The sequence below is a fragment of the Galeopterus variegatus genome, unplaced genomic scaffold (assembly GCF_000696425.1).
Source record: "Galeopterus variegatus unplaced genomic scaffold, G_variegatus-3.0.2 Scaffold4303, whole genome shotgun sequence".
Taxonomy (NCBI): domain Eukaryota; kingdom Metazoa; phylum Chordata; class Mammalia; order Dermoptera; family Cynocephalidae; genus Galeopterus; species Galeopterus variegatus.
The window spans coordinates 158295-171528 of NW_007730414.1; the positions used below are offsets into that span (position 1 = coordinate 158295).

The 13234-nt window shown below is 40.1% G+C and overlaps 1 protein-coding gene across 1 annotated transcript in view; it reads left to right on the forward strand.

The window, feature by feature from the left end:
- Window positions 1-13234, forward strand: part of LOC103602791 (citron Rho-interacting kinase) — a 157200-nt gene that overhangs the window by 106973 nt on the left and 36993 nt on the right. The window contains exons 22-24 of the mRNA XM_008587228.1: window positions 386-560; window positions 4081-4278; window positions 12668-12721. Coding sequence (XP_008585450.1) covers window positions 386-560; window positions 4081-4278; window positions 12668-12721 — 427 coding nt within the window. The remainder of the gene's footprint in view (window positions 1-385; window positions 561-4080; window positions 4279-12667; window positions 12722-13234) is intronic.

A 13234-nucleotide genomic window follows, 5' to 3' on the forward strand; every position in this document is an offset into this window, starting at 1 on the left:
CTCCTTCTCCCTGGGGCCTGCTTTAATGAGTTATTGGGGGCACTCTTGTACTCTAAGTTGGCTCCTTTGTGATCTCCTATACAGACTCTTAAAGAAAAAGAAAAAAAAAGTCTACCAAAGGAGAGAAATGTTAGTTATCTCCTGTACCCTGCTTGACTGCACTCAATCCCATAGGTGAGGAACTGTGAGCAGAGAGGACTAAATGGTACCCAGGCTCGCTCTCCTGTGATCATGCCAGATCAGGAGAGCACTAACTTGGGATTGACCATAGTCCACATAATGAGGACCCACATCTCACTCCATTTCTGTCTTATCTTTCCGAGGGGACTTGCTCACCTCTAATGAGACTATGATTTTGTTTGGATCCTCCCACCACCCCCACCAGGAAGGCCCAGGAAGAGATGATTTCTGAACTCAGGCAACAGAAATTTTACCTGGAGACACAGGCTGGGAAATTGGAGGCCCAGAACCGAAAGCTGGAAGAGCAGCTGGAGAAAATTAGCCACCAAGACCACAGTGACAAGAATCGGCTGCTGGAACTGGAGACAAGGTTGAGGGAGGTGAGAGTGAGGGGTGATCTCCTGAGAGGATTTGCTGGGGTTTCGGGCTCCAAACCAGGTTTCAAGCATAAATCAAAATATATAGTAAAGGCATTGTGCGTGGTAGTTTAGAGCGCAGATTGGGCCACACGCATCTGGGTTAGAATTCCACCTGCATTTATTAGTTTTGCAAGCTACCTAATCTCTCTGTGCTTCAGTTTCCTCATCTGTAAAATGTCAGTGACAGTGTATCTGCCCCATAGGGTCATGTGGGGATTATGTAAATTGATGTATCTGTCAGATGGGAGTAGTGATTCCTCCTCTATAAATCTATTAAATCTCTATTAAATCTATCAGGATTTAATGGGGGCTACAAGATCTAGTCCATGCATGGAGCTTAGCAGTGTTGGGTATATAGTGTGGCTCAGTGATGGTGGCAGAGGTCTCATAAAGACAGTGGAAACAAAACCAAACTTAAGTTTGTTTGATGGAAAGTAGTTCTCTTCAGAGGTATGAAGAAATTGGGAAGAGCAACTAGGCTTTTGGGAGGAAAATAGAACCACTTCGGTTGTAGACATGCTGAGGTTGTTTGAAGCCACGAAGTTACTTTCACGTATTCACTGTATATTTATTGAATGTCTGCTGTGTGCTCATTAGTAGCCTGGATGTACAGTGAAGACACAGTGTCTCGTGCATAGTAGGTGCTCAAGTTTTTGTGATGTAATTCTTCAAAGACTAAGAAAAAGACTGTTAAGCAGACAGAGTTCTTGAGGACTAAATCTTGGGGAATACTCATGGATAGGTGTGTCTTAATTTGTATTGGAATATTAAAATGAAGCCAGTTCTCCAAAGGACAAAAAATGTATTATCTTGTGTTTTTCATGTATTGTCAAGGTGTGGACCACTCCATTAGGATCACATGGAGTGTCTGTTAAAATGCAAATTCCTTGATGTCATCTTCATCTTTTTAAAATGGAATTGGCAGGGGGGTTAAGGAATTTGCATTTTTTTTTTTTTTTTTTTGGTGGCTGGCAAGTACAGGGATCAAACCCTGGACCTTGGTGTTATCAGCACCATGCTCTAACCAACTGAGCTAACTGGCCAGCCCCAAGAATTTGCATTTTTAACAAACGCCACAGGTGATTTTTATACTCATACTCCCTGGAGTTTGAGAAACATTGTTTTAGGTTGTCTGAAATCCTTAGGTGGTGGTTTAACTTTTAATATCCAGGCTATATTTTTACTCTTTGATAAGTTTAACAACAAGATACCTGGCAGAGTCAGCTTTAAGGGTGTGAGTGTAAATAACCCAGACAGATTTCTTTAGCTTGCGAATGTTGACTGGCTGTCTGTTGCCTTGCCTTTCCACAAATGTCTGCCTTACAGAGCCTGCTCTGCAGCTGTAGCTCATCTGGACAATTAAACTGTCCCTAAGGATTGCTTTTTTCTTGAATCAGTATAGCTAGCCCCCCAAGGATGGTAGGAGAAACTTAAAATGTTTCATAAGAGGCTTAGAGCTCTATATTCTCCCTGGGAGTTTTGGGGTTTAGCTCTAAATATAACAAGGCCAGTTGATCTTCTCTTCGACACATGCTGCTATTGAGATTGAGGGCAGAGGCTTTAGCCTCAAGTTTGCTTCACCTTAGAGGCCCTGGGCCTTCCACTCACCCTGTGTGTGCAGTGTTAGCTCTTCTCTAGCAAAGCGTGTGGAGTGGCAAAGGTACAGGGTTCATGGCTTCTTGTTTCATTGTACAGCATCTGCTCCTCCACCTCCCTTGACTTCCTGTCACCTGCTTCATGGCTTTGCCAAGTGGCATCAGGGGAGTTTTCAGACTTGCTAGTAGAGTCCCAGCCTGCTCTGACTGCTGGCATTTTAATAATGCAAACAGTAGGCACAGTGTTTATGAGCATGGATTCGGGGCCAGACTTTGGGGTTTGAATACTGGCCCTGCCATTTTTTCAGCTATGTGACCTTTGCTCAGTTACCTAATCTCTCAGTGCCATAGTTCGCTTATCTGTAAAATGGAAGTAATAGTGCTATGAAGATGAAATGAGTTAATGCAGAGCCTGATGTGGTGCATAGCCTAATGCTATGTTTGCTGTCGTGTTATTGTCATCGTTGTTGTTCTCATTGCCATCATCATCATCACTAGAGAGAGATCACAGCCATGGCTTCAGCTACCACTGATTTGTTAAAGACCCCCCCAGATCTAGATTACCAACCCAGACATTTCGCTTGAGTTTCTGACCCAGTGTCGCAGTAGACATTAGATATCTCCACTTAAATGCCTCCCATGGGACTCAAGTTCAACATGTCAAGACTGAATTTCTCATCTTTCTCCTCTAACTGGGTCTTCCTTTCTGTTTCCTGTCATAGTCAAAGGTCTCACTCTCTATAATCCACCTGATCAGAAATGTGGGAGTCACCTCTGAGTCTCCTCTGTCCTTAGTTCTCTGCCCTACCCCAAATTAACCACTAAATCTTATTGGTGCTCCAGGTTAAATCTTTTGCACGTCCTTCTTCTCTTTACCCTTATGGCCTTTCAGACTAGGATGTCATCTTTTCGGAGGAGCCTTCTCCAACCCTCTGAAGCTAGATTGGTTGTCTCCTATGTGTCTCCACAGCCTGCTGAGCTTAGCTCATCACTGTGGGTTCCTCTTAGCATTGGTCCCTAGGACAGTCTTGTCAGTGTTTGTTAGGTCAATAGATGTGCCATGGTCTCCCTCACCCCCATACCTTTAGATGTCTTGCTTCCTCTGCCTGGAATTTTCTTTCCCCTTTTATCTGCTTGTTTGACTCCTGTAAATTCTTCAATAGAATTTATTAGATTCAGAGTTAGCTTCTCTACCCCTCTGCCATGTTCTTACTATATCCCTAAATGTCCTGACCACAATATGCAGTAATGGTTGTTTTTCATTATTTTTCCCCAACTTGAAGGCAGAGACTGTCTTTTATCTCCATATTCTTTTTTGCACAGATATCACTGAGTAAATTTTTCTTAAATGAATGGATGAAACATCAAGTAGAGAGATGGATGGATGAGCAAATGGAAGGAAGAATGATTAGCTTATAATGTGACATTAATGCAGGTTACTTAATGAGAACAAATTGGAGCAAGAATATTTAGAATAAATAGAATTCAATCTGTTGTTCCATTTGCCTTCCAATTGTAAAGGTATCCCTGTTACTAATGTGATGTTATTTATATCCATTTACCTTTAAATGTTTTTCTAATAAAAATAATTGTTATAGTTTTTATTTGAGATTCTTGTTGTGTGGTTTTTCTTTTTGAAGCCTTCCCAGGCATTTGAATATTTGTAAGTAAGGGTTGGTTAAGATACACAGCCTCTTACATGTTCTCACTCCTGTTGATTTCTGAAATGCATGGAAGTCAGACCCATTTTATTACATTTTTCTCCCATCTGTTGAGTGTTGAGAATTTGGTTCCCAGACCAGGTTTAAGCTGCAGGTTGAGCAGCAGGTTGTTTGTTCACTTCCTTTTCTGTTCAGATCAAGTGAGGGTCTGTCTCTTTCTCTCAGGTCAGTCTAGAGCACGAGGAGCAGAAACTGGAGCTCAAGCGCCAGCTCACAGAACTGCAGCTCTCCCTGCAGGAGCGTGAGTCCCAGCTGACAGCCCTCCAGGCTGCCCGGGCGGCCCTGGAGAGCCAGCTTCGCCAGGCGAAGACGGAGCTGGAAGAGACGACAGCAGAAGCAGAAGAGGAGATCCAGGCACTCACGGTAGGTCTGAAGGAGGTTGCTTGGCAAGGATGCGTGTGGTACTGAGGATATTTACTCACTTTTAGAAGTTCCAACAGGGAAAGAAGCAATCCACAGAGATATTTAATAGGCAGGAAATGGGCTTACATAGGCTCTCCTTCATTGGAATTAGTGTACTAGCTTGATTGGTAATACCCAAGCTTTCCTTAGTATCTCGAAAAGTTTCCCCTGTATTTATGTATCTTCCCTCTTTTTAAAACAATCATCATTATAGTATTTTAAATTTGTATCAGCCAGTCTGTTTACCTAGATCTATTATAGTTTTCAACAATCATTAAAAAGTAATAATAATCTTAAATCTTACAGTATTGTTTCTACCATATTCCCATTTTTTTGTTTCAGTTAGCCTCATTTGTGTTACCCTTTTTTTTTTTTTTTAACAGCTGTAGATTCTGCTTCATGTCTTTGTATGCATGAAGTATGATCTATGGTCTGGATGGGAAAGATTCTTCTGAATGAGAGATTCTTTCTCTAAAAGGGACCTGGGTTTCCTGCTTTTTCTGAGAGACTAGTTTACTGAGCTAGAGAGTGTTTTCAGGAGGTAGAACTTGGAGGGGGGAATCACTGGATGTAGACCGCTGTTCTTTCTGCAAGTCTGAAAATGGAACTTTTTGGCCATGTCCCCACAGTTGATCATTCTTAAAGGGACTGACCCAGTATAACAAAACTCATGTAAAATACCAGCTTATCAACTTACAATGAGAAATGCAGCTGCCAAGTTGACTAGGATAGTCTGGGTGGCCAACCTTCACATTTTTTTTTCCCCCTTGAGGGAAGTCTACTAAGAAAACCCCATTACTCTCAGAAGTCTTCTTGGTGGACCAGGACCCTAAGCATGGAAAGCTGAGTGAGTTTTAACAGCTAGTGTCAACCAAGTGCATACATTTCTCATATTAATATACTGTACCTGCCAAGTGGACAGACATACTCATGCCTGCTGGTCAGGGTGCCCTCTTGGCAGCCCCAAAGTAAAAGGATTTGAGGAATTACTTTCCTGTGGGCACAGCACAATGTAGCTGATTGGGTTTAGTGTTTTTTAAATGGGTACCTTATTCATTCTGATTCAACTTGGATACTGTTCCCATCTCCATCAGTGAATATCTCTAGACATCTCTTGAAGTGGGGTTACTTCTGTAGATGGATGTGCACATGCATTGCTTATGATTTACCTCATTTAAAAGTAATGTGTATATTTCTTTTTAACTAGTTTCATTCTTACAAGTTATTGCCCATTGTTGGGTTTGGGGAATCCCATTATCTGAACCAAATTGGGAATGTGATCTGGCAGTGCTTGGATCTTATGGGACCAATCAAGGACACAGTGGCTTCCACGATACTGGGGGTACAGAGAACTCCTGTATGGAAGGTGCTTGTGCATCCCAAATTTTCCAGGACTCACCCCAAGTTCAGATTTCCATTGCAACTTTAAGTTTTGTAGTTTCTAGGAGAACACATTAAGTGATACCATGTGCCTCCAGTGTTTGGTTTGGAAAAAATCGTGATATCTCTTTGTTTATACTCTGCCTTGTTTCACAGTGTACTGAAAGCAGTTTGAGATATGAAACAGTAAAACAGGACAAAATAAGAAAGAAAAGGCAAAGAGAGAATAAGTCTATAGAAGAAAAAATGGAACTAGGAATGAAATTGATATATAAAAGTGCATGCCTGGAAGACTTACATGCTTGCTGGAGTTGGGTGGGCAGAGAGGGAGACAGATAGCATTTCTTAGCTGCTAATGGAGACAACTAAATTTCAGCCACTATTTTATTTAATGCATTATATACTAATATTTCTTCCCTGTATGAACACCTAAGCTCTAAAAAAAAAAAAGAGAAAGAGACATTAGTACTTAAATCCATATTTAATGAGCCCTTGCTATGTGCCTAGTGGTGTGTTTTTAGCCTTTTCTCGCCAGGGGATTGGCCTGTAATTCCTCAAATCCTTTTACTTTGGAGCAGCTGAGAAGGACACATTTATCTTGCTGCTCTGTTGGAATTGAGAGGGACGGGTGGCCATGTGTCTTATCTTGCCCCTGTTTGGAAGGAGGAGGGTATGAAATAGAGCATGTGTCACTGCTGTTTATCTGTGGGGAAATTAGTCCTTTAAATCCTGTCTTGCTGCGGTTGGAATGTGCTGTGTCTAATGGCTGCCGGAACCCAGCACAGTAGCAAGTCACGACTTAATTTAGTTAGATGAGATCACAGCCTCAAAGCATCTTCTTAAAAAAAAACTTAAAAATCAAGCCTCCCTAGGTCTAGAAACTAGGTCTCTCTCTCTGTCGCAGATGAAGATACCATGGAAAATAGGGCTTGTTCAAAATGACAGCCATAAGTGCCTTTGGTCAGACAGCTGTTTGTAAGTCCATCTATGGAAATCCAAACCCCAGATCAATTTTCTTTAGTTCAGATTTGAGGTGGTGGGCTTTTTCCCTTATGTCCCATAAGACCGATTATGGACAGCATATGGTTTGGTGAATTTGTTTTTAAGAATGTATTTTCCAAGGAAAAGAGAAAATGGTCACAAATGCAATACTTTCCTACTTCCTCATTTTTTGAGGCCCAAGTTCAGACCCGGCACAAGATATCAATCAAATTAAATGTGTTGGATCTATAATGATCTCCTGGGAAGTTTGTGAGCTTCACAGCACGATATTTTATCAATATATGGGAATAGTCAAATGGGCTATTATTGCTTAATTGTAAGAGGCATCCATCTCCTAGCCTGGGAAGAGAACAGTTACCTTGTTTGGCCTCTGTCCCTGAGCCAGATTAGATGGAGCGCAGTTAAATTGAAGCTCTTTTATGAAGAAGCTTGGCAGGGGCCACTGGGAGCCCATTTTTGCCCTTCCTAATGCTTTCTTTTTTTCCACTCTCACTTTACCCATCCTGTCAATTGTGTTTGCATTGAAATTGGCCGTTGAAAGCTGAAGTTGAATCAAGGTAGAGACCAACAGGAGCACCATATTTAAACGCAAACATGCTTTTAAGATACTTCAGTACTGGGCCGAGCCCGTGGCGCACTTGGGAGAGTGCGGCGCTGGGAGCGCAGTAGCGCTCCCGCCGCGGGTTCGGATCCTATATAGGGATGACCAGGGCGCTCACTGGCTGAGCACGGTGCGGCCAGTGTCAAAAAAGGACCAAAAAAAAAAAAAAGATACTTCAGTAGTTGTTCCTAGAAAAGAGAAATTTCTGCCTGGACTTGAAATTTAAGATTCTGTGTAATCTCTTTGTCTAAGGAAGAGAATTTGAGTCTGCACACTTTATAGCACACAGATGGGTTACTCTGAATGAGACCGCCTCATAGAGGTGTAGGGGCATGGTATGTGCTCTGCATACCAGCAAGGCATCATGGACATGTTTTCTGTTCCTGCCCTCATGTTCTTTTACTGAATCGGTCAGGTGACTAATGTTGAATAATCAAGAGTCGAAAGCTAGAGACACTAATGAAAGGAATCCTTATTCCCTCATGGCATGATTATGGGATCCCAAAGTCATCCTCTTTGATTTGTTAAGATCGTTAGTCAGTGCACGCTCTCATTCTTTTATATAAATATCAAGTCCTGTATTTAATTAGTAAGCCATCGGCATGATAGCCAAGATATGAAATTGGGGCATGTAAGGTAACAGTCTGGCTTGGTGCCTGTTTTCACTGGGAAAGGGATGGGTATGCAGAAGCCAGAGTGTTCCAGAATCCCGACCATAGATCCCAGAAAGTTGTCAGACATCTGAGCACTGGTTTCTTTTCCTCAGTTCTGCAGGTATTTCTTCTCATCAAGGCTGCATTATAATTTACTTTCCTTTCTTCCTCTTGTAATTTTCTTTAAAATTAATGGAGGCACCACTGCTCCCAAAAGAAAGTGTCTCTCTGGTCTTCGGGCAAGGCTGACTGCAGCCTGCCCATTCTACCTTGTCCCCACCTACCTCCTAGGTTGGGGGTTCTTAAATGGGTGCTCAAAGTCAGACAATTTTCATAATAATACCAAGATGCCATTTGGCATTTTTCACTATGTTAACATTTGCACAGATGGTGCAAAAGCAATGTTATTGTTATTTTAAAAGAAGTAAAAAAAAATATTTGAAAAATATCTAATTTCTATTGTAAATATAGACAGCTATAACTCATATAATCAAAAGCTCTTTAGGGTCCTCAATAATTTTTTTTTTTTTTTTTGTCTTTTTGTCTTTTTCCGTGTCCGGCAACGGATCTCAACCCTCAGTGTTGCCCCCGTACTGGACCGGGGACTGGCAACGGGATCGCAACCCTCGGTTTTGCTCCCGTGCCTCGCTCAGCCAGTGAGCGGGAACCGGTCTGTATGTGGGATCCGAACCCTCGGGCGGGAGCGCTGCCGCGCTTCCCAAGTGGCGCACTATCCAGTGCGCCACCGGGCCGGCCCAAGGGTCCTCAATAATTTTTAAGTGTTAATATTTATTCCCTGTAGCACCTAATACTTAATGAACACCCAAATATTTCATTAAGTGATTTCAAAAGTTATGTATTTTATTTTCCTTGTGTATACTATTTTGTGACCTTTTGCTTTTTTTGTGTATTTTTTTACAACTTATTTTAAAGAAGCATAAAGCATTTGCCTCTTACCACTTTCTTACTCAGATCAATTCAATAGTTGTTAGATGCTTATAGTATTTCCAGCAGCCACAAAAGATTCAGTTCTATGTTTTGTTTGTATTTCACAATCAATAATAAATCAAAAGCTGTAATAGCTGTGGTTCATTACATTATACCTTCAGAGAGGATTGTCATGTGATGTGTCGAAATGATCCATAGGTCCCCTAATGGTTAATTTTAATCAAAGTGAATCAGTATTAATGATTGAAATTTCAGACGCCAGCATGTCAGTTAAATGAGTTTTTAATCGTGTGGTGTTATTTGGAAACTTTGCTATTTATAAGAAAGTAGAATATACTAAGGAAGTGGAACGGGGCTTCTTTCCCCACGTGTAGGCCAGTGAGCTTTTTTATGATCATTGCTTGTGCTTTGAAGGAGTTGACTCCACCCTCAGCTTTCTGTTTCTGTCTTTGAGAGATTTCACGCCATATAGTCATTTAGAACAGGGTTTGGAAAGCTACAGCCAACTGTCTAAATTTGGTCTGTCACCTGGTTTCTATGAATGAAGTTTTATTGGCACACAGCCAGAACCGTTCATTTACTTATCATCTATGGCTGCTTTCATTCTACAAGTGTAGAGTTGAATAGTTGAGTAAGACTGGAATGGCCTGCAAACCAAAAATATTTACTATTGGCCCTTTAAAGAAAAAGTTTGCTGACCCCTCACCTAGAGTTGATTAACAAATGGGTCTTATTCTTTCTCTAAGAAGAATCCTTGCCTTTTGTCCTTGATGTTTTTGGAACATGCTAGAGGTGGTTGGGTGGTCCTGGGGGCAGGTTGCTGCTTGGTCACAGGTGAGATTTTAACAACAGTGTGCATTGCCAGCCGTGTTCCTACTTTGGATAAATAGTGTTCTTACCCCATAAAATTAATAAATCTCTCAATGTTGCTAGGCAAAAAAAAGATCAATTTTTGGAAAAAAATTTATGATCTATTAAATTAGGCCATAAAAATATGGGCTAATTATTTGGAAAATTGATTCTAAACAGTAACTTTTTATTTATGAATCTGAGTCTGCCTATGCAACTATTTTTGTTTTGTTTTATTTTACCATTTTTCTTGTTCTCTTCATTCTTTTGTGTAGATCCAAATTTCTAGTTGTAATTTTCCTTCTATCTGAAGGACTTCCTTTAACATTTCTTGTAGTGCAGGTCTGCTGGTGACAAGTTCCTTCAGCTTTGTATGTCTGAAATAGTCTTTAATTTTTGAAAGATATTTTTGCTGGGTATAGGATTCTAGGTCGATAAGGTTTTGTTTTTTGTTTTTGTTCTCTTTCAGTATTCTAAAGATGTTGCTCCACTGTCTTCTAGTTTCCCTTCCTTTCTCTCCTCCCCTTTTGGTGAAAAACCTTATCTTTGTTTCTCTATATGTAGGGTGTCTTTTTCTCTGGCTGGTTTTAAGATTTTCTCTTTATTACTGGTTTTACTCAGTTGATTATGATGTGCTTTAGGTTAATTCTGTTAAGATTTCTTGGGGTTTATTGGACTTTTTCATCTGTTATGGTTGTCAACAATTTTGGAAAGTTTGGGACCATTTTTCTTCAAATATTTTTTCTGTCTCACCCATACACTCCTTTAGGAACTCTAATTTCATGTATATTAGGCTACTCAAAGTTGTCTCACAGCTCATTAATGCCTATTTTTTTTTTTAAAGTTTTTTTCTTTTCTCTGTTTTCATTTTGTATAGTTTCTACTGCTGTGTTTTCAAGTTCACTCATCTTTTCTTCTAAGGTGTCTAATCTGCTATTATAAATTTGTAGTTTTAATTTATGGAAAAATAGAGAAAATATCACAGCTCTAACATTTTTTGACTAAGTTGTCTTATAGACCTTCTTATGGAGACTAACTTTTTTTTTAAGAGAACCACCACTGTTGCCTCTCCCCAAACTGAGTTCTTCTTTGGGTTTTCATAGCTAAGCTAATGGTACCATAATCAACTTTATCTCTCAAGTCTATTAGGGTATCTATGACTCCTTTTTTCCCTTGGCCCCCACACCCATCAGCAAGTCCTTATATTTGTACTTTCAAAAGAGATCTCAGTTCTATCCACTTCTCTCTGTTTTTTTGTCATCATCCTACTCCAAGCCACCATCATCTCTTGCTTGAATGACAGCAACATCCTCCTCAGTGGTTTCCCTGTTTCTTTATACCTTTGTTCTGTTTTGATCTGTTCTTCCTACAGCATCTACAATGATCTTAAAACAACAATTAGATCGTATCACTCTCTTTCTTAAACCGCCTGTTGGTTTTCAATTAATTGCATTTTGAATGAAACCCAAAGTCCTTGTTGGATCTTCAAGATTCCTGGTCTCAGTCTGCCTCTCTATCATCATCTTGGGCTGCTTTTCTTCCTCTCTTGTTGTGCTTTTTCAAAAATTGACCACAACCCATAGAAGAAGAAGAAGAATACATTTTACTTGCAATCTAATACAAGGGAGTATATATACTGTATTTCATTGCTTCTAAGGTATCTGAAATCAGGATGCATTGTATAGTCATATGTAGACATAAACATGTTATAGTTTGACAGCACTTTTTCTTTCTTAATGTTTCATAAGATAGGGATAAGTTTTACAATTGATAGCAACTTAAACTTGATGAATTATGGTATCTGAAAAAAAGATTCCTACAACAGTGCTCGCCTTTACTACCCAAGACACATTGTGTTGTTTTCTATTCTATTCTGTTTATTCTATTTCATTAGATAAAACAAAGCAAAAAAAACCCTCTTGTCATGCTTGCTATTGGGCCACAGCTTGAAGTTTGAAAAACTCTGCTCTAGCCAGTCAGCTCTTTTTTTTGTTCATCAAATGCACCAAACCCCCTTTTTTTTTTTTTTACCTCAGGTTCTTTGCAAATGCTGTTCCTTCTGCCCTCTCCTGTTCTTTGCATGGCTGGCTCCTCAACCTGTAGGTTTTAGTTTAAATGTCACCTCTTCAGAGAACCCCTCCTTGACCACTCCCTCTTCCTATCTATCCCCTTTATTCTTTTTTACTGGTTGCTATTTGTTCCTTCATAGCATTTGCCCCAGTCTGTAATCATGTGCTTACTTATTTTTTTATCTTCTCTCAACAGAATAAAGGCCATATATGCCTATATCCTTTCCCAGTGTCAGGCATACAGTATGCAGTCAAAAAAATCCTTGTCAACAGAATGAATGCTGCTGTTTTAGGGCAGCTGTGCCTCAGAGAAAGACTGAATATTTAATATTCAAGGTCAGTGTAGGGTTTTCTGAATGTTAGCAGCTTTTGATTAAAAACACACATACACACAAACAGTCCCTTCTTTGTCATGACTATTGTCCTGTATGTGTGTTCATGTTTGTGTGTTTGTGTGTGTGTGTGTGTGTGTGTGTCAGGGAGTAGGCTGGGAGGGGTTGGTTGGAGGGAAGAGGGAAGGTTCCTTATCTTTCAGAATGGGGAATAAGAAAATGAAGGGGAATAAGAACTTCATCCTTTATTGCTCTTTTTCCTCCCTTTTCTCCCAGTAGTTTCTAGGGATTAATATGGATGTTAAAGATACTTGTATAGGATGCGCACGTGTTGTTTAAATAGTTAATTGTTATTAACACAGCATTGCATATTCGTGTAACTTATTTCTGATGCTGGGGCTGCTGCAACAGCATTCTTGCCTTTCCAGGCAAATTGCAATATCTGTATTTGACCCATAACATGTAGAATTGTATTCTACCTCATGAAAAATTTATAATCAACTTCTTACCTTTTAGGCACATAGAGATGAAATCCAGCGCAAATTCGATGCCCTTCGTAACAGCTGTACTGTGAGTATTAATTGACCAAAGATGATTAAAATAGCATGAAACTAAAACAGAGAAGGAAAAGTGGACATCTCTTTATAATATCAGTGACTGTTTTTGATGTGAGCTTGCAGCTTGAGGCAAATAATATGATCAAACTCATTTGGAGTTTTTTGAGCCCTAGATAACTTATTTTTCAGGGTTCTTCTAGTTTTAAAAAATCAAACCATTCTTTATGTTTAGGGGAGGAAGATAGTTAAGATGGTCAATATAATTCTTACTGCAGAATCACAGATCAATAGCTGTAACAAAGATTCCAAGTCAGCTCCTCCTCCTTCCCCAATGTGGAATGTTCCATGGCCAGCCCGGGCCAGAGACTGTCCAGACACTGGGGACAGTTGTGTCTCTGAGGCTTCTCCAGCCTGCTGCCTCTGCAGAGGGGAAAGACCAATTACTTCTTCTCCCATGGACTTAAAAACTTTAACTTCCTAAGAGGCAAATCTGGCTTCCTAACATGCAAATTCAAAATCTAGGACT